Genomic DNA, 20,680 nt, shown 5'->3' with positions numbered 1-20,680 from the left:
AACGAGTGGACAGGATATTGTCGAAAGGTCCTTCCTGCTTTTGATTCTGTAATTCTTGGAGTTAATTTCTTTTTAAAAATGACATAGGAGGGGCGCCTGGGTGGCTCAGGGGGTTAAAGCCTCTGTCTTCAGCTCAGGTCATTGTCTCAGGAGACCATCTCAGGATGGAGCCCCGCATTGAGCTCTCTGTTCAGCAGGGAGCCTGCTTCACCCCCCACCCCCGCCTGCCTCTCTGCCTACTTGTGATCTCTGTCAAGTAAATAAATAAAATCTTTAAAAAAAAAAAAAAAAAAAAAAGACATAGGAGGGGCACCCAGCTCGTTCAGTCAGTGGTACGTGACTCTTGATCTCTAGGTTGTGAGTTCTAGCCCCGTGTTTGATGTGAAGAGTATTTAAAATCTTAATAACAACAGAAAATAATATAAACATAGTATATGCTTATTGTGGAAAACCATAAAGCATGTAAGGATGTTGAAGCAGGTCACATCTCCCTTATACCCCCGACACCTGTGAGTTTGGTCTGCGTGCTTTTACACACCATCAGTGTGTGTGTCTGTGTGTCTGTCTCTCTTTGCAGATGGGACCCTGCTGTCATCCTATCTTCTAACTGGCCTTTCTTTGACTTCCTGTATCATAGTGTCCTTCCGTGTGAAACTACAAATCTTTATCATCTTACTGGCTATTGTTCTGTTGTTTGGATGTTCTGTAATTTTCGTAACTCAATCCTTCTTGCGATCTGGTTTTGCTGCTGTGAGCAGTGGACATCCTTGCACAGTACGGTGAATGTCACTGTCATCCTGCGTGGTCTGTAGCGCGAAGACTTAGAAGTTGAGTTTTTGTGTCCTAAGGAATGGCTTCTTCATATACCGATAATTGTCGCTTTCTGCTTGGAGCGGGTTTCGCTGGCTTCTGCCTCCCCTGGAGCGTGTGCAAGGCCCGCACGGTCCCATCGTTGCTGGCCGGGTGGGTACGCAAATATCTGGAGACGGGCGGGCTTGCCGCGGTCGGCAGGACCTGTGCCGGTTGCGGCGGAGAGGCTGGTCAGGTAACCAGCCCGCACAGCTTCTTGCAGGAGCCAGAGTGAATGAGCTGACGAAGCATCGCCAGACGGCCCTCCATCTCGCTGCCCAGCAGGACCTGCCCACCATCTGCTCCGTGCTCCTGGAGAATGCAGTGGACTTTGCTGCTGTGGATGAGAATGGAAATAACGGTGGGTGCCCTCCACAGTGCCCCTCATCTGGACATCGAGGTGTCCCGCACCCCGGCCTGCCCTCCTTGAGGAGGCTGGTTTCCACAGCAGCAGAGCTGTGGCAGGGTGGGCTCTGGGCTGGGCTCCCATGGACCGTTCCGGGCAGCTTCCTCCCGAGCCCTGCAGTGGTTTCTGGTGAAGCCCTGAAGTCTTTGCTCTGGGTGACCACAGACGCAGAGTGCATGGTCTGCCGGGGCTGCGCGCACGACTCCGTCCTGGGGGGCACTGAGGCTGGGGAGCCGTGGCTGTGTGAGTGGACGGGGGCTGCTGTGGCTGCATCCTGTTCCGAGGGAGGTTGTGAAGAGGCCATGTTTCCCACACGGGTCCTGGGCTTGCCCAGTAAGAGGTTTACTCTGCAGCTCTGCATCTCGCGGTCATGCATGGTCGGCTCAACAGCATCCGGGTCCTCCTAACCGAGTGCACCGTGGACGCCGAAGCCTTCAACCTGCGGTGAGTGTGTGTGGTCGGAGCAGAGGCCTGGGCTCCATGCCGCCTGGCCTGCCCTCACTGCCGTGGTCCCCGTGCCTCGCAGGTCCGCACTGTAGAACTAATTGGCCAGTAGCGCACTTGACCGGCTTTGGTACCTTGGAGTGTTTCTTTCTGAAAAATACTTTGTAGAGAAGCTTTGATGACCTAGTCAGTGTTCTTAAATTTATCCGGCATCACGGGGGTCAGAAAATTACATCTTTTGTGCATGACCCCGCGTTTCCTGCTTGCTCTGTCAGCGGCCAGTCGCCCCTGCACATCCTGGGACAGTACGGCAGAGAGAATGCAGCGACCATCTTCGAGCTGTTCCTGGAGTGCATGCCTGAGTACCCTCTGGATAAGCCGGATGCAGAAGGGAACACGGGTACGTCAGCGTGCAAGGCCACCGTCCCCGCTCCCTGGGCCTGGGCTCCTGCCTCCCGGAAGGACAGGAGCCCGGGCACACACGTCATCCTTGGAGGACACCTGCCTACGCATCGGGAGGGGCTCTCGGAGCGTCTGTCCCTGGAGCCCCCGTGGCGTTCTGCAGTGTCTGATTGGGGACACACGCATGTCGGAAGTGTCTAGAGAACCCCCCAGCCACGCCCCTGTCCGCACACGTGCCTGCCTGTGTTTCCTGTCCTCCTCTGCCCCTTGTCTGGCCCTGCACGCGCTTCCGGGGTGGGGGGTGTGCTACTGTGTGTGTTGATGGGCTTCGGAAACGTGGCCCGTTACGCACACAGGGGCAGGAGTCCCGTGGAGGCCCTCCCGCGGTGCTGCTCCAGCTGCCTGCGGTCATGGCGTCATGGCGCTAACTCGTGTGGCTGTCCCTGCGTTTCTGAGGAACTCTTGCATGTAGACGCTTGTGCAGTGCCCGCAGCCCCCTATTAGCAGTGCAGGCAGCGCATCCCCATTTTTCAAGTAGGGAAACGGGTGAAACCAGCCTGAGCTCCCAGAGCCCTGTGCTGCTGCCGCGCTCCCGTTCATCCTCCCTCCTGCCAGACAGCGCCGCCTCGGCTTTTGCAGTAGCGTGGCGTCCCAGGAGCGTCCGGAACCTTAGACGGGCACCTGTATCCTGTCTGTTCTTGGCCTTGGCGTGTGAATGTTTTGTGCTGAGCCTAGGTCTGAGGGAGTTGGCTCTGGGAGTGGGTTGTGGGTCTGGCACCCGCTGCTGTGCGCCGCTGACTGGGAACTGGAAACGGGCAGGCGGCACTTCTCGTCGGGCTTAAGTGCACAGACCCGGTTCCCAGTGCCTTGCTCTCTTCTCAGTGGTGCCGCTGGGTGCTTTTGTGATCTCTCTGTGCCTCTTCCCTCATTGGAAATCATCGCCCCCGTCCGCCTGCACCCTTGAGAGGACGGAGTGAAGTGGGGAGTGCAGGGTGTTAGCGGGAGCTAACAGGAGCGACGGGCCCGCAGGGTCCTGGCTGGAGCCTGGGAGCCCAGAGGGCTGGCGCCTGCATGGGACACCTCCCCGGGGTGGAGGGTGAGCCTGAGCTGACTTTTCTCTCCACATGTTCAGGTGTTCTTGTGTCACGTAACTAGGGCTTTCTTCCCCCGAGTGTGTGCCAGAGGGGGGAAGCTGAGACAGAGGCCTTCCTTCCGGGCCTCCTCCCGCGTCTGATCTCTGCTCACGTCTCTGGAGCGATGCACTCACCGGGCCCCGGAGCGGCCCTGCACATCCTGGGCTCCTGGCCCTGGACTGGACAAAGCTGCGTACCCCCCATTGAGGTTTCCCAGAGTGTCCGCAGGGCCTTTGCTGGCACGCACGCTGCCAGGGCCTGTGCTCCCCTCGGCCAAGCCCGGGTAGGAAGGAACCCTGCTGCTGTTTGGTTTTCCAGTGCTGCTCTTGGCGTACATGAAAGGGAATGCCAACTTGTGCCGCGCCGTCGTCCGCTCTGGGGCTCGCCTTGGGGTCAACAATAACCAGGGAGTCAACATTTTCAACTACCAGGTCGCCACAAAGCAGCTTCTGTTCAGACTGTTAGGTGAGTGGCTCCTTCCTGCTCCTCCAGGACACATGGTCCTGGTGTGGGTCATCTAGATGTCCTGGTGACCTCTGAACCCCAGAATGCGCCTGTGTGTTCCTGGCCCTGTATACAGTTTTCTGTGAGGGCCGTGGTGGGAGAGGGGCTGTGAGCAGTCTCTTCCCAGAGTGCTCTCGGGCCCCATCTGCTCCCGGCTCCCCGATCCCACCAGCAATCCGTGAACTCCTGGGTCACCCGTGCATGAGTCCGGCAGTCCCTGCACGTCTACGTCCAGGCTCCGCATCCTCTGGGACAGCCTTCTGCTTCTGTCCCCACTGACCACACCCACCCTGTTCCCTCTATGGCGAGGAGAGCGGCACTCTGCGTGGTCTCATATTTGCCAGCGTTACCCCATCCCTACTGAGGTGGCAGTGGCGCCGGGTGACCTGTCCAGTGTGCCTGAGTGGTCCACAGCAGAGCCAGTGCCCATGCACAGTGTGTCTCACACCCCTGCCGTTCGCAGCGCACGTGGGCCGTCTTCTCAGAGCTTAGGGTGGGAGCCATCCCGGGTGCTACTGTGGAAGGTGCTGGGCGGTGACCAGCCCCGCGCCGTTCCTGCTGTGAGGTCAGGCCACGTGCATGGGTAGGGCGCTTTGGGCGGCAGAGAGCTGCTGTTCAGCCTGGAGATGAGTCACGGTTCTGTTATGCGTGCTGGTCACTCCTGGCCCAAATGTTCCGCAGCCCACACCAAGCCCTCAGCCGCTCTTGCCTCCTCCTGGCCCCTCGTCGCCTGTGGTGCTTGCTCTAGGTCCATCCCTTCCCCACTGGCCCCTTGCTGTGTGGCCTCTGCCAGTCTTCCCGGCCTGCGGTCTCTCTCCCACTGCGCCTCCTGCTCTGGCTGCCCCTGGCCGCCCGGGTCCCCCCGCAGACACTCTGCTGTCACAGCGTTGAGCACTGCCCCTCCTGCCCCAGCCTGCCTGGCAAGTGCTGGGGCTCCAGAGCCCTCCCCTGTGTTGCTCCTGGGCCCACGTCACTGCGACGGCCCCCAGGTCACCTGGCACGGTCACTCTGATAGGGACGGGGCCTCTCCGCCCATCCTTGCAGACATGCTGTCCAAGGAGCCTCCATGGTGCGATGGGTCCACCTGTTACGAATGTGCTGCCAAGTTTGGAGTCACGACTCGCAAGCATCACTGGTAAGGCCCCAAGGTTACCTTCCAGAGGGGGCGGTGGCTCTCCTGTCCCTCCCTGCTTCTGCCTTTCTCCGCAAGAAGCCATGGACCTGCCAGGGCCCTGCACTGGCGACGCTGCCGTGGCCGGTGCGTGCAGGAGGGGGAGGGGCTCGGCTGCGCTGGGAGCTGAGGGGCTGGGCCTGTGAGGACGAGCCCGACGTTGGGCTGTGCCGAGCAGCTCTTGGTCTTTGACGAGCCTTCCTCGCCGGCGCTGTAACGTGTGTGCGGGGCTGGCGGTGCCGCCGCGACCGCTGGAGGCCCCCTCACACCCCCTTGCTTTGCTTCCACAGCCGCCACTGCGGACGCCTTCTTTGCCATAAATGCTCGACCAAGGAGATTCCTATTATAAAGTTTGATCTGAACAAGCCCGTGAGGGTTTGCAACATTTGCTTTGATGTACTGACTCTGGGGGGGGTCTCTTAGGGATCCCCCAGGCCACATCCCGGTCGCCTCGCCGGCAGCTGCTCTGTTCAAGAGCCTGACCCACCCAGAGCAGGGGCTGGCCGTCCCGTCTTGCTGCGGAACAGACTGAACGATGAAGGACCCTGGGGGGGATTGACCCCATTACAAGGATTCCATTGGGTTGTCCGTGTGTCCGACTGTGATCGAGGTCACTGGACGACTTGGTGGACCAAGCTGTGTCGTCTCAGCACCACCTGTGACAAGAGTTGGACCCCATTCTGCTTGCAACATACTGGGACACTCGGAAAACCCCTCCCCTCCCGGTAGCTTAGTGTCCGTGTGGAACAATCCCGTGATCTTCCTGCACCAGCAGCCGGGCGGGCGGGACCCCGCGGTGGGGCGGCTGGTGGCTGGCCGCCCCATGCGCGCTGCCTTTGCTCTGGGTAAGTGGCAGCGCAGTGTTTCCTCAAAGATTATAGGATCCTCTTGCCCCAAGGCTTGTTTTTTAAACCTAAGCTGATGTTTTTAGTGAGCTGCCCCTTTAAAAAAAAAGGTGAAATTTTCTAAACAGGGTTCAGAGATGAGAGCTGAAAAATCGTGGCCTTAACAACTGAAAGCTTTACCTGGGTTCAGGAGCGCAGAGTCTGGTTCTCTCGTCTGGCTGCGTGCCGTGCGTGGAGGCCTCGCTCTGCCATCGGGGCACGCTGGCGGAGACGCACTGTGTGCTGCGCGTGGTGTCGAGCCACGCTCCGGGGGGTTCGATGTCCGCACCTGTACTCGGAGCCCGCCTTGCACGTGCACGCACTAGTGACTCTGACGATTGGCCCTGATGGGGCCATGGTGCGCACGGGGCTGCCGGGCCCAGCGATGGGGTGTTGGGGGGGGATTGTGTGGCCTCCGGCCGGCAGGCACAGGGGCCCACGTTTCCCAGAAGCCTGCAAGCGGGTGCAAGCAGGTTTGGAACACGCTGGCTCATCCGTGGAATGAGGCCCCCGAGCTTTGGGGGCCTTCATCGCTGCTAGTGCGTGTTGCTAACCCTGTGGCGCTGAAAAGCTCCTTTTGAAGGTTTGGCCAGTTTTTAAAAAATGCACATTTAGAGAGACTTCTACCACTGCTTTAAAGAAAGAAACTCTGAGATGAGCACGTGTGCCCATGAATTACTCTCAGAGCTTAGCAGTGTCAGTCGTAACGCCGACGTTTCAGACTGTGAGCAACCACTACGTTGTTTTTGCGCTAATGAAGTGTGGGTGTACGTGTAAAGGGACTAAATATCTCAGCAACAGCCTGCTTTTCTTGCTTTGTTTTTTGGACGGTGGTCTGTCGTCTCTGTTGCTGTAGATTTATACAGTCTGTTGCCTAAATGTGTGTATAAAACAAGCTGATAAGCTGGAGTGCTACTTTTTAATACTTCTGTCATTTATGAGATATATATGCTTTCTATGTTAACATGAGCTTGTGCACAATGTTTAAAAGAATCAGAAGAGTCCTCTGGTCCTCTAAAGTCTGTGACACATTTCCTGTAGAACTTCTGCAGAAGAACAACTCGTCTTGACAGACACTTGCCCACGTGAGGCCCGTGGTCAGCAGAGCAGGACCACGAGGAAGTAGGGCTTCGTGAGGTAGCCCGGTTCTTTAGCTGGAAAGTAAGATAATTGTGCTTCAGATGTGAATCCAGGCAGTGGGTACTTTTATGCTCGCTCTTTCCACATCAGGGTGGAGAGCGGAGGATGGGAAACCCATCAGGGATCGGGCTGACGTCCCGCTCCTGCCCTGCTGTTACCAGTTTTAGTCGCTGTCTTGCCTCTCATTGCACTTAAGTGCTCAAGTCCTGTCTAAAATACGCTGAGGCCAGCTCCTCTTTGTTCCGGTCCGGGGATGGCAGAGTGCTGGGCGGCCCCGGAGTGGGCAAGCGTTTTGGGAGTTCCGCATGGCTTCGCTGTGTCCTTGTCTGTGCGGGGGGACCATGGGGTGCTCGCTGGGCTGCACATGGCAGGTTCCGTGGCAGCTTCCCGTGGGGCTCCCACGTCCCTGCCCTTGTTGGCACTGGCCATGCTCTACAACTGCAGGGCTGTCCCCGTGTCACTTCGGCCCGTAGCCCAGCTACTAGCGGCAGCATCTCACTCGCAGTCCTTGAGAGAGCTGCCGGTTGCCCCGAGGTCCGTGTGCGCGTCCGCGTGCTGCACTGCATCAGCTCTGCCGGCCTTCTGCCTGGCACCAGGCCCACTGCACGGGGACCTCTGCCTCGGCCCGTGTGTGCGCCCGTGGCCTCACTTAACTGGCTGCGACCCCCAGCGCAGGAACTGGCCTCCCAACTTAAGTGCCTACACTTGGGACTTCCCGGTTCTGGTGATCTGGGGCGGTGTCTGGGCGGACGATGGGGCAGAACGAGTGCTGCGCCTGGGGTCTGCGGCCTGCGCGGTGTCCCCCCGCCACACACGCTCCGGCAATGGGGTCCCTACGCCCGCTGGCCCTCTACCTCAGCCCCGAGTCACTGTGGCCGTGCCTGCGTGGAGGCCAGTGGCCCAGCGGGTCAGCCACTGCTCCGCACGCGCCCCCGCCTGGCCCGCTGCCTGGGACTGCGCTGGCCTGGTCCTTAGGCACAAAGTGGGGGGCACACCTCAGGAGGGGCTGCATGAGGCTTAGACCCGAGGGGTGCACTGGGCGCCCAGACGACAGTGGTACCATGCAAGGCAGTGGGACACGGTCCTGACAGGCACCGAAGGTCTTCTGGGACCGGGACTGCTCCCCTCATGCAGGCCTCTCCATGGGGGCAGGGCCTGGGAAGCCACGTTGTCTTCGTCATTTAATGCAGCAATCGCGAGGAGCCAGTGCTTGACCAGATGCAAACTGAACACTAAAGCAGCCCCCAAAGTCGTCACACAGCCTTAAAGATGTTCTCCGGAAGATCGCCGCCCGCGCGCGCTCCCTTCCGTGGCACAAACCCCGCGCTGACCTGTTGCACTTGGCAGACAGGCTTTGTAGCGGGGAGACCTGACTTGGCACGCGCTGGGCTTTGTGGCTGGTCCTCCTGTGGCAGAGGCATCTGGCTGGCTGTTGCCATGACAGCTGTGCGACGGGAGGGAAGGGGGGTTGCAGGGCAAGAGCAGGAGGTACGCATTCAGGGGGATCCCTTGGGCTTCCTGCCACGCAGGGCAGTGCTCTGTGCAGGATGGCGGCCTTGGAAGGCGCCGATTGGTGGCGTTCCTTGGAGTCCGTGTCATGGAATGTATTTTTCAGATACTGATATCTGCATTTTCTGTAACCATTCCTTACAATAAAATGAGATAAAATTGTGCATTTAAAGTGGAAACTTCAGGAGCGCCTGGGTGGCTCAGTGGGTTAAGCCGCTGCCTTTGGCTCGGGTCATGATCTCAGGGTCCTGGGATCGGGCCCTGCATCGGGCTCTCTGCTCAGCCGGGAGCCTGCTTCCTCCTCTCTCTCTGCCAGCCTCTCTACCTACTTGTGATCTCTCTCTGTCAAATAAATAAATAAAATCTTTAAAGTGGAAACTTCAAAAAAAAAAAAAAAGTGGAAACTTCAGCAAGACATTTGTAGTCACTTTTTAATGCAGAAATACCAATAAGCATTAAAAACGAATTTTGACTCCTGACATGTGAACCCACTTCTTGAGTAGCTCACCCTTTAGGAAAGTTGGAATTTCCAGGACTTTTCAGAAACACATTGGTGGCCGGGGCCGCAAAGTAGCTGTGCTAGGCGTGAGCGACCAGCCACCTGGACGCGCCTGGGGCCGATGTCAGCCTGGGCAGCCAGGCTTCCACTCCGACCCCTCCCGCGGTCCCGGCCCCAGGCAGGGTTCTGCAGGCCCTGGTCTAGCGGGCCGATTCCAAGAACACTGGGGAAGTTCGGGGACTTGCAGACCAGAGCTGAGGGCCTCACGCGTGCTGGGCTGACACATTCTCTCTCTCTCCTGGTCTTCCATCTGACAGCCTGTCCCCCCGGGGTTCAGACCCATTGTGGAGATGGAGCTCATTCTCTGCTGGCTTTTCTCATGGCTGACAGGCACAGTTAAGCGCCTCCAGGGGACGAGCCCGCGTAACCCTCACAGCCGCCCTGGAGGGGAAGGCTAGTCGGAAGGTGTGTGAACCCACGAGAACTGGGCCGGCATAGGTCCTGGAGCTGCCCAGCCGGGGGAGAGCACTGGCTCTCCATTCCGCTGTTCCTGATGCACTGATAGTACTGGCAAGTTCCCTGACCTCTGGGCCTTTACTGCCTGCATCTGTGGAGTGGGAGTGGTGACCACAGTCCTTCTTGGCTCACAGTCCCCCCGAAGGAGGTCATCAGAAATCGGTGGTGTGCCCTCCTCTGATGCAAGGACACACGGTCCCCTCCACTGGGAGCTGACGGAGGCTCTGGTGGGGGCGAGGGTTTGCTTCATCTTGCTCTGAGAGGCAACATGGATTTTGGGACAGACAGGGTCCAGCCTGTGTGTGGGGCCTTCCAGGTCCCAGAGCTAAACAAGTCGGGGGTGGACAGTGGTCTGGAATGGTTCCCTCCGGGGGGGCAACCCTGCCCCAGAGGGCGGGATGCAGACGTGGGGGAACCGCTCAGCTCTGCTGCGCCCCTGCTCTGGGCCCTCCCAGGGCCGGCAGACAGGTTGGACAATAGATGAAGCCCCCCCCCCCCCCCGCCCCCAGGATCCTTTCCCTCAGGAGCCTCCGTCTTCCCCGCCAGAGCTGCCCTGGGGGCCTGCCTCTTCTGCTGAGCTCTGCCCCGGGGCAGCCTCTGGAAGGAGAGCTGCTGCCCCAGGAAGCACGAGCTTCATCGCAGCAAGCCCGAGCCCGCAGCCGCACACGAGGAGCGCTTCAAGGTTGAGTCCCTGGCGGTGGCGAAGAGGAAGTGAGCCGCCTGCAGCTGGGGCAGCAGGTGCCTGGGGCCCTCCGTGGCCGCACTCAGCTGGGATGACGGCGGGGTTTGTTTGTTTTGGAAGAGTCTGCACTTCTCTGGGCCAGCCCCCACACTGGCCCTTGTTCCCTCCCTGAGGATGGCCTCTGGGGCTCTAGCGGGTCTCCCGCTGCCCACTGTACCCTCCACGAGGTGATCCTCCCCTGGCCCCTGCCCCCCTCCCCCCCATGGCACCCAGGTGCCTGCAGGGACGGAGCGGCATGGAAGGACACACATAGCACTGAGACGGGGCAAGAACCTGGAACACGAGGCCCTGCTCCACTGCTCGGTGCTGCCCATCTGTGCACTTACCCCTGGCTGTGTACCGGGGATTCAGGACACCAGGCTGGGGAGCCCTCGGTCCTTGTGCAGGGAGAGTTGCTGATGGGAAACTCAGGATGTCATCTCAGAACAAGACTGCCATAGACACAAAACCCAGCTGGCAGGCCAGGGTGCACAGATGGTGGGAGGTCACTGAAGGTGTGTGTGGGGGGATGCCCCAGCCGTCCAGGGTGACTGCTCTCAGCAGTGCAGAAAGCAGTGTGGGAGGCAAGACACGGACGCTCGCTGCATCTAGGTAAGAAAGGACAGCTGGGAGCTGGGGAGGCTCCTGGGGTCGTCACGTGTTGTGACAAGGGGTATACGGCCAAGGAGACATCACCAGGAGACCAAATTCTAGAAACGTGGGGTCAGGGTGCCTGGGGGTGCGCTCATGGGCCCAGAGGGCATCTGGGGGAGGAAAGGGATCAGGCAAGAGCCAAGGGAGGGTTTCTCGGAGGTCCTCAAGCATGGCCAGCCCGGGACCGGCATGGCCGAGGGGTGAGGAAGGCAGAATCCAGCCTGCCATTCCAGGGCGGGGGCTGAGAGCACATGCTAGAGCTTACAGGTTCAGCGGTGGCCGGAGGTGCATCAGAGTTGGAGAAGCGTTTCCTTTGGGAGGGAAGCAAGCGTTTGGCGCATGGCGGGTGCGGGGAGAGCGGCAAGGTAGGAGGGGTTGGGGGTGCAGGCAGGTCCCTAGGAAGAAGCTCCTCTGGTCAGCTGCTCGGCATAGGGGTGATGGCCGGCCCTGGAGGGGAGTGGCAGTGCGGCGCTGAAGCCACTTTCTCGTCAAAAAGCAGGCTTCCCCCACCTAATTCTGAATGTTTAAGAGAAAGATCATCATTGCTTCAGACCCACTCGGGGGTGTCCGGATCCGCCTGCCCCGTTTTGCCCACGTCTCCAACTAGACGTGGCTCGGCTCAGGGTGGAGGCAAGGTTGGGGCTCGGATTAGCCGGGGGGACCCGGGGCTTCTCTGGACACGTCTGCCCGTCTCTGAGGTGCAGGGGAGTGATGCTGTCCCTCCTTGGCCGGTGCCCCTGGGGCCCTGACTGGGGGGGCCTGGCAGGCCCTATAGTTTTGAGTGGGTCATATCTGGGCGCACTCCTGTCCGAGGGCTCTGAAGGACGGTGAGTGGGTCACAAGCTGACCGAGACCGGGCAGGTTGGAGCGCTCTGGCCTCAGCCACGGGAGTGTCAGTGTCCAGACCCAGGCAGGGTTCTCTGTGTCTCCCCACCATCCGGGGCACCGGCTCATGGCAGGAAGGAGCAGCTGCTGGCCAGGGGTGGGCAGCCCGTGTACTCGCCCAAGCCGGGGTGGTCTAAGTCCCCACGGTTTGTGTACGCGGGGAGGCCAGGTGCCTGGCCGCTGGGGGGTCCGGTGGTTCTCACACACACACAGTGGGGCTCCTTGGCTCCTGGCTTGTACAGCTTCCGGGGGACCCCGACCCAGTCTCTGCTCACACCTCCACTGAGGACAGAACAAAGACGACGGCTTAGCAGAAGGAACTCGTGAGTCTCTGGGGGTGGTGAGCGGGGGAGGTCACCTGGCATTTTCCCAAGGCGGGGGTCTACGGCGTGCGTCCCCTGACCTTCCGTCTCTCCTGACTTCCTCCAGTGTCCCCTGCCGTGGGCAGAGTCTGCCACCCTGTCCCGGCGCTCCCAGGCCCTGCCCTGCGCCTTCTCAGGCCCTGCACTGCTAACACCTGGGGAAGGCTCACCCCCGCTGGCCTGTGAGCGGCACCCTAGTGCCTCTCGCCCTCCCTCCCTCCCCCTCCCTCCATACCCAGTCCCTGTCTGAACTCAGGCCTCCTTTGTCGCTTCCGCAGGGAGGTAAAACAACAGACGGGGCTAAGGCAGAGGGACAGGGTGGGCTCACTGGGACAGGGACGGCAGTGACGCCAGAGGGGGCCACCGAGCCTGGCAGACAGGCCCTCGGGTGGGCAGGCCAGGTTCCTTGAGCCCCTTTGTGGAGAGCAGGCCCTGTCTCTTCAGAACCGGAGAGAAACTTTCCTCCCGACCCTTCGGGCCTGCTCCCTGAGCTAGAGTGGAGAAAGCGGGACGGATCCAGGGCCTGGCCTGGGGAGAGCTGGCAGCTCCGGCTGTTGGTTCTTATCGCACAAGGGATCCACCTCCAGGAGTGCAAGGGGGCTCCGCATGGATGTGCACAGCTTACACCTCAGGGAGGCGCTCCCCGGCCCCTCTCGGGGAGCGCTGGGCTCGCACTTGAGGCCCTTCAACCTTGCTGTGTGGGCCAGGGGGCCGGGGCCCTTCTTCTGCACCAAAGTTAAGGGGCCCAAGGGCCTGATGATTCGGGCAGAAAACACTGGTTACTCCTTCAGCTCCCCAACAAGCCTGGACTAATCCCTGGGGCATCTGCCCTGACTGAGCTCCACTCGCAGATCTCTGCGGGAAAGGGCTTCTCGGAGACACTCGGCAGTTGCCGTGTTTCCAGAACACGGCTCGGGGCATCGAGCCAAGGCCAGCTCTGCCTCCTTGTCCCCTTGTGCCGCAGGCAGCCCCGATCTGTGTGGACCAGGAGCGACAGAGGCCTTGGATGGGTCACCAGGCCAAAGTGAGCTGCTCTACTTGGACCTTCTCATCCCCAGGCCGGGTTTCTGGGCAGTTCAAGCAAACCACACACACACCCGGGTTCCCCCCCAACCTCTCCTGGTTGTCAGGAACCCCAGAAGCCTCAGACACCGAGGCACTGTTAAGACCCGCTCCCCAGAGCACCTGTGCTCTGGAAGAGCCCACCTGGGTGGGCAGCTGGGCTACGGCATCACCGAGCCGGATAGGACAAGCCGCATAGATGCCTGCATACCTCTCAGGGGAGCACCAGAGCCGGCCACCCCTCCTGGAGCTCCACTCGGCATTGCACGGTGGGAACGTCTGCTTCTCCTCCAGCGCCCGCCGGCTCGCCTCTGTGCCTCGGGAGATCATGGCCTCCACGTGGCTCAGTGCGGGGGTGGGGAGGCCATCCTCTCCATAGAACTTTCCTGTCACCCTTCCTGCAGGGATGGGAGAGCCGAGGTCAGGGTCATGGAGGGAGGGACACAGCACCTCACCCCCATGGTGAGGCCCAAGCTCCCAGGGTTTCGGGCTCCGGACTGAGAACCCTCGATGTCTGACAAGACCCCGCAGAGGTGGGCCTCCAGGTGCAGGCTCCCCCACATGGGGGCCGCCAACCCTTCCCATGTGCAGATGGCACTTTCCCCGGGGGGCAGAGCCGCACGTGACTCCTTCCTCAGTGCTCCATGGTGCTGGAAGCACGCGAGACATGTTGCATTGACACACAAGGGACCGGCTCCTTGCGTCCAGGGCTCTGCTCACCCACCGTCCACTCCGGCAGGCCTCTCTGGGGTCTGCTCTAAAGGGGCCACAAAGCACCCCCACAACACTACTCAGTCCGTTTTACTTACACACAGCCCTATCTGGAATTGTGTGGCCGGTTTACTTGTTCACGAGTCTATTCCCCACCCCCAGCAAGGCCCCAGCGTTCAAAATAGCCCAGTGCAGAGCACTCGTGTTCCACGCTTGTTAAGCCACACAGGGGGGATCAGGGCGCTAGCCCCAGCCTGTAGCCCGAATCGGTCTAGCAGAAACCTCCTCCCCGGAGGATCTGTGTGTGCCTGGCGACAAAACGGTCATACTAGGTTTTAGCCATGAGACCCACAGAGAGGCAGGAGTCCTAGAGGCAACAGAGAAAGAGCTGGAGAAGCCGTGTCCTGAGAACGGGGTCAACCACTGGAAGGGCTCCCAACCAACACCGTATCCAGAACACAGAGACTCATCTGCCTCCCATGTGCCTGAGGCTGGGTTCCGGCTGCCGAGTAGCCCTCCTGTCCTCACCATCGTGTGCGCGGGTAGTAAGCCCCCTCCCCCGACGGGGCTCTTCCAGGCCCGTGCAATCCTGCCCCCACCTGCCTCCTGCAGAATGAGCCCACAACTGTAGGACCCGCACTCAGCTCCTCCCGGGTCCGGTCCCCATCACTCATCCATGGCAGGCATTCAAGTGCACACCGACCCCGGTCCGCAGCCCTCCCCTGACCACCTGCCTGCACGCATGCTAACCCTGACCAACCACGGCAGAGCTCCCCAAACGCCAGGAGGACATGCCTGGTCGGGCCGCCTGTGCCCACTCTCAGGGCTGTATTCTTATTCTCTGTGTTAGGAGTCCCTTTCCTTACTAACCTGGCAGTATTTCAAGCAACCTCCCGGGGAAAAGAGAGAAGCCAGCCTCCTGGAGGTCCCCAGAGTGCCCAGTCCCTCTAGTGCGCACGTGGCTGTGGCTCCAGGAATGACCTGGGACAGCCGGCTGGAAACACAGAAGGGGGTGTGCGGGCCGGGAGGACAGGAGCCAACCGAGTGTGTGCGCTGGGGGACTGGACACACAGAGGACCGTGGAGGTTCTGGGCAGCTGGATGTGGAGGGAGCAGAGTAGCTGTACAAAGGCCAAGGTTCTCAGAAATGGAACCCAGGTGGTCAAGACACAGCAGCCGTCAGAGGCATTAGGGGCAGAGGAAGAGCATGTCCCACTGAGACCGCGGGGCTGGTGAGGGGCACTGACGCTGCCCAGGAAGTCAGCCGCGACCACATTGGCTCCAGATAGGAAGAGGACCCAACAGCCCGATTTTAGGTGTTGACAAAGCACTCTAGTGTTTAGACTCTACCATGTCTTTAGGACACTGTGAGGTGTCTGTTTGGAACGTGACCCTGTCCCTGCTTGCTCCTTGCTGGTGACCCACGTAGTGCTGGGCACAACTGGTTCAACGAATGTTTGGGAGGCCGCTCCTTCAGAATGGACACAGACTTAAGGCTGGGCTCCTGACAGGGCTAAATAAAACAGTGTTTATCAAAACCGCCCACAAATGTAGGCTTCAAGCCTTCCTGACTGGGTGCGGAAGCCCGATGCCTGGGACCCAGCCAGGTTCCTGGAGCTGCTTGTCTGAGATGCTGCAGGCAACCCCTGGCCTGGGTGCCACAGAGGCCAAAGCAAACAGCCGGGCCATCTTCTCCCAAAATCACGAGGGAGGGAAACAAGTGTCCCGGACACTGCCTAGTGTAGACTCACGGACACACTAACAACCAGAGTTTAAGGGGAAAATGCCATGGGTATTGTGTGGGTTTTAAACCTTGGTCCAATCTCCAAAGAACTCTAAGTCTTTTAAAAAACTGCAAAACCGGGCACCTGGGTGGCTCAGTCATTCGTTGAACATCTTCCTTTGTCTCAGGTCATGATCCCAAGGTCCTGGGATCGAGCCCGTATCAGGCTCCCTGCTCCACGGGAGCCTACTACCTCCTCTCCTACTCCCCTGCTTGTGTTCCCTCTCTGGCTGTGTCTCTCTGTCAAATAAATACAATCCTTAAAAAACAAAAACAAAAACAAAAAAACCTGTGGGACAACTGAATGGAATCTATGGAAATGACCCGTGGGATTACCTACCAACGAATTTGTAATTCTTCTCGTAGAATGAAAGCCAATTTTGAAGGGTCAGCACCTCCGAAAACGACAAGTCAGCTACGTCGTCCACCAGGCCCGCTTCGGAGTAGTCCCCAGTCACAAACGCCCTGGATGCGTCTCGGCCTGCAGGTGACAGGTTTCCAAACAGATGACCCTGTTGGTCACAGGCACCATACCAACTCAAGAGCCCATTTTCTGAGAAACATGTGGGAGCCTGTACTCCCAATCTCCAAAAACAGCTACCCCCCTCGCTGGCGCAGATGCTCCTGGATCTGCAACATGCTGTGGTGCTTACCCCCGGCGTCGTGGCCACTCAGCAGCGCTTGGCACAGCTGATCATGCCCGCTTCCACGACACAACGCTCCTGGCCTCCCCCTCCCTCGTGGGCATGTCTTTTACCAGCTTTCGGGCTCGATTCTTGCCCACCTCCCCTGCTCTAACTGTGCCCCCACACACAACAATCTCCTGTTCCAAAACCACCTCTAGGCCTGCGGTCGCCAGGTTGGTATCTTCGGCTCAGACTTCTGAGCTCCAGAGTGGTACGTCCCATCATCTATTCAACATTACCTAGATGTTCCACAAACGGGATGTTCACCCTCCACTAATCAGCACCCCAGCCCCAGGAGACCTGCATGTCTCTTAGAACTTCATAGCTCAGGAACTATCAACCAGATACTCAGTTCAGAAATGCAGTCTGTGACAGGGACACCTCCTTTAGCCCTCAAATCCCAGCAGTCCCCGAGTCCTTCAGGTTCCTAAGTAGCCACATCAGTCTGCCTTTCCGCATCTGCCACGAAGCAGGCCCAGCCCGCCACTGTCCCTCATCCAAACTACTACAGTAAACCCTAGTGGCTCTCCGTACGCTCTCTCCATACAACGTGGAGATTGGTATTTTAAATGTGAACTGATGTCATTCTCTTGCTGAAAAATCCTCAGTGCCTTCCTCTGGCGCTGGAATGATGTCCAGATCCCTCAGCGGGCTACTCAGGGCCCTACAGCACTGGCCAGCAGCCTTGCCTTGCCATGTCAAGGGGGAGAGAGTGTCACCTGAAAAATGTCTATGTGCTATCTGGTGTGCCTTGAGCTTCCCTACTGAGCTGAAACCCAGGGTCACTTGATAGAATGGAGCGCTGAGTCCAATCAGAAGTTCCAAATTGTTCCCATTTCAAAATGTCTGAGCATCTCAATATTTCCTATAGAAATGGGGCCCTTGAAACACTACGCAGCAAGGAGAACTCTTATAATGATGGCGTCTAGAGCCAACAATGATGACAGCCATTTATGGCCAATAGCCAAGAGCTAATACTGGCTTTGTGACTCAGCAAGCACTGGACAGATGCGTGTGTGGCCAGTGGCGGCACAGGGCTTATAGTGAGGTCCTGCCAAGGTCAGATCAGACCTGATCTGAATGATCACAGCAGAAATGCTAGCCAATTCTTTTGGGCTGGGAAAAAAAAAATGTATCTAAAATCTGTATTTTCATTAACAATATGTATTTTTTACAGTTAGGAAAATCTTTTATATGCTTACTCAGATTTACATATCTGATAAAAAAGATATTCCCTGACAGCTGGATAAATGGGTCAGTGATAATATCAACCACACGCTGTGCTCCTCTTCCTCTCCCTCGTCCACTCTTACGTTAGTGCCTCCAGTAACAGAAGTATTTCTTCCTCGTAACACCTGTCACAAAAATACTTCATTGGCTGTTGATGTCATAACTATGCACTGTCGGCCTTTTCTACTGGTCTGCAAGTTTTATCACGGCAGAGCACACACCGACACAGGACTGATTCCCCGGTGTCCGGCGGTGCTTCCTCTTTAGTAATTGTCAGTGAGGACCGGCTGAATGAAACCCATGCACTGACAGCCAGTCTTCAGTATGTCCATTCTCACTAATTACTTTCAATAATTCAAACGGGCAAAGAATAGTGTTTCCAACCAATGGTGCTTGGAGAACTGGGCAGCGACATGCAGAGAATGAAAACAGACCCCCACCTCACAACATATATAAAATTAACTCAAACAGATCAATGACATGAATGTATGAGCTCAACCGGTAAAACCGTTATTAGAAAACACAGGTGTAAATGTGTGTGCCCTTTGGTTAGGTGACGGTTTCTTAGCTAGGACACCAAAAACACAAGCTAACAAAGAAAAAAAATAAACTCGACCAAAATTTTAAAATTTTGTGCATTAAAGCACACTATAAAGAAAGGGAAAAGATAACCTACGGCAGGGAAGAAAATATTCACAAACCAGGGATCTGGTCAAGGTCAGTATCCAGAGTATATAAAGAACTCTCACAGCTCAATAATAAAAAGACAACCCAGTGAAAAAGTGGAAAAGGATTTGAACAGGTATCTCTTCAAGGAAGACACACAGATGGTCAACAAGCACATCAAAAGATGCTCCAGGTCACAGCTATTAGGGAAACACAAGTAATCAAAACCACAGTGGGCTACCACACCAAACCCATTAAACGATATAATCGAAGACGGCCAGTTTGGCAAGAATGTGGAGACACTGAAACTCTACTACACTGATGGTGGGAGTACAGCCACGTTAGGTAATAATTCGGCAGTGTCTCAAAAAGTGAAACCCAAGAGTTGCTACATGAAAACTGAAAACAGGCGTCCAAACAGAAATGTGCACACAGATGTTCACAGCAGAGTTTTCGTAGCAGGCGAAAAATGGAAATAGCTCAGATGTCCAGCAAATGGTGATGAAATATACAAAACGTGGCATACGCACGCATACAATGGAACATGACCTGGCCATAAAGCGGAACGCAGGACCGACCGGTGACTATACAGCCCCGATGAACTTTGCAAACGCCGCTAAGTGCAGGAAGCCAGACATGCATGTGATTCTCCAAACAGGCAGATCATCACAACAGAGGGAAGCAGACAGTGGTTGCCAGGGGCTGGGGGTCGGGGCAGGGGTCAGAGGGAGTGGACAGGGACTGGTGATGGATACAGGGTTTCTTTCAGGGGTGACAGAAACTCGTGGAATTAGATGGGGCTGATGTTTGCACACCTTCTGACTACATGGAGACGTCCAAAATTATACGCTTTAAAAGGGTGGGTTCTACGTTGTGTGAATTACACCTTAACAGACCATGATCCAGACACCGGCAGCTGGAATGCACCTCTCTGCCTCCCTGCTGGGCTGTGTGGGTGGTGGAAGCATGGTCTTCTGGACCCTTAGCACCTGGCCAAAGACGGGCGGTGGTGGGGTCAGGGCGTGGATGTTGAGTGAATGACGGGCACAGACGAACTTGGCAGACACTAGAGCATGGCACAAAGAGCAGCGACCCCGGGAATGAAAGGGCTCCCGCTCCCGCTTGCGCACCCTGCCACGCAGCTGCAACTGGCCCTGACGGGGCTGTGCGGGGCCCCACAGACCACCGTCAGCCCGCAGGGGAGCGAGCCCTGACCCCAGGCCCAGCTCCCAGCTAGATCAGTGTGCCGCTGGGGTCAGTTCCTTCCTTGCTGGGCCGTATGAGGAGCCTGGCAGCATGGGCTGACCCGAATTCCTTCTCTGTCCAAGTTCTCCCTGGAGCCAGGTGGTGCCTCGTATTTAGGGAACAGAGGCAGCGTCCCAACACCAACCCCCACCCCGGCTGGTGGTCCTGGTCCAGAGCTTATCAGCGAATCAGCTCCGACGCCCGCGGCGGGAGGACACGGACAGGAGACCTTCCACCGACCAGCGCTCCGGGCCTGCCACGCGCGCAGCTTCCCGGATCTGAGCGCCTGCAGGGGCGACCAGCCCCTCTCTGGCTCGGGCCTCAGCATCTCCAGCGGACAGGAGAGCGTCCGTCTTAAAGCAAGGGCGAGTCCCACCCAGAGCACCGGTTTTTGGGGAGACCTGGGGAGCGCTAAAGGAAGGTGACTTGGGACAGGCACATCCTCGAGAGACGACTGGGGTCGGGAGCAGGCTTCGGAGGGCGGGGACGCGGCGTCCTTCCCGGAGACGCCGGGGCCTCGCGGGGCGGCCCCAGCGGCAGGCGGGAGGCCCGTCTCTCCAGCCGACGTCGCGGAGGGCGCTCGGGAAAAGCAGGGTGGGGCGAGGCGCGCCGGGCTGGCGAGACCCCGGAGGGCCCGAGGCGCGGAGCGGGGCCCCTCTGAGCCCGAGGGCCGGCCCGCTGGTACCTGCGAAGCCGCTATAGTGGGCCCCAGGCTCGTAATGCCTCCGGCCGGAGGACACATCGTAGACGCGGCCCAGCAACGCCAGGTAGAGGCCCGGGTCCCCGGGGCCACCGCGGTAGCGGGCCAGCTCCTCGGGGACAAAGAGGCGAAGGCCAGCGCGGCCGCTCCACCAGCCCAGCCACCGGGCCGCCGCGGCCGCGGCCGCGGCAGCCGCGGCCAGGCCTAGCAGGAGCCCACGCCCGCCGCGCCGCAGCATTCGCACGGCAGGCGGCCTCCGCGCCACCACTGCCAAGACAGCGGCGACGCAGGCGTGACGTTCCCGGCCGACGTCACCGGCGCGACGGCGTCGCGCCCCCGTCTGCGCCCCCCAGGGGACAAGGCGGGACTGAAGGGACACCTGCTTAGAAGAAAGACCACTCTCCGGGTCCATTCCCTGGCTTCGATTTTTTTCAGCGTAGGGAGTGAACGTGGAGAGACACCGAGTCTGCGACCGGCGAAGGCCCGGTCATGCCGGTTCCCGCCCCCAACAAAGATGGC

General features: G+C 58.7%; 2 protein-coding genes across 4 annotated transcripts in view; one reads left to right on the top strand and one right to left on the bottom strand.

Annotated features, from left to right (window-relative positions):
• ANKFY1 (ankyrin repeat and FYVE domain containing 1) overlaps positions 1-6,702 on the top strand; it is a 72,766-nt gene extending 66,064 nt beyond the window's left edge. For 2 of the 3 annotated variants that reach the window (XM_032320102.1, XM_032320104.1), the window contains 6 exons: positions 1,063-1,210; positions 1,609-1,699; positions 1,975-2,099; positions 3,553-3,699; positions 4,783-4,873; positions 5,200-6,702. In XM_032320102.1, coding sequence (XP_032175993.1) covers positions 1,063-1,210; positions 1,609-1,699; positions 1,975-2,099; positions 3,553-3,699; positions 4,783-4,873; positions 5,200-5,332 — 735 coding nt within the window. In that variant the 3' untranslated portion in view covers positions 5,333-6,702. The other variant, XM_032320103.1, reaches the window with a different exon arrangement.
• A 4,658-nt stretch (positions 6,703-11,360) lies between these two features.
• Positions 11,361-20,469, bottom strand: LOC116578215 (neuferricin). The gene is made up of 4 exons (XM_032322276.1): positions 20,147-20,469; positions 15,975-16,115; positions 13,353-13,539; positions 11,361-11,999 (listed from the first exon to the last, which is right to left on the bottom strand). Exons 1-4 carry the CDS (start codon positions 20,397-20,399, stop codon positions 11,783-11,785), a joined length of 798 nt encoding a protein of 265 aa, XP_032178167.1. The 5' UTR covers positions 20,400-20,469; the 3' UTR covers positions 11,361-11,782.
• Between the last annotated feature and the right edge of the window lie 211 nt (positions 20,470-20,680).

This window comes from Mustela erminea, chromosome 18, assembly GCF_009829155.1.
Source record: "Mustela erminea isolate mMusErm1 chromosome 18, mMusErm1.Pri, whole genome shotgun sequence".
Lineage (NCBI taxonomy): Eukaryota > Metazoa > Chordata > Mammalia > Carnivora > Mustelidae > Mustela > Mustela erminea.
The sequence above is the reverse complement of the archived record's forward strand: the minus strand, read 5'-3'. Positions and strand labels throughout refer to the sequence as shown.

What these genes read in the sequence shown, in the direction of transcription:
- LOC116578215 (XM_032322276.1), bottom strand. Translation starts at nt 20,399, where the DNA reads ATGCTGCGGCGCGGCGGGCGTGGGCTCCTGCTAGGCCTGGCCGCGGCT. An exon ending in GAAGAATTACAAATTCGTTG is followed by an intron (nt 13,540 to 15,974) that starts GTAGGTAATCCC and finishes CCATCCCTGCAG; the next exon opens with GAAGGGTGACAGGAAAGTTC. An exon ending in CTCTGGTGCTCCCCTGAGAG is followed by an intron (nt 12,000 to 13,352) that starts GTATGCAGGCAT and finishes TTCTGTCCTCAG; the next exon opens with TGGAGGTGTGAGCAGAGACT.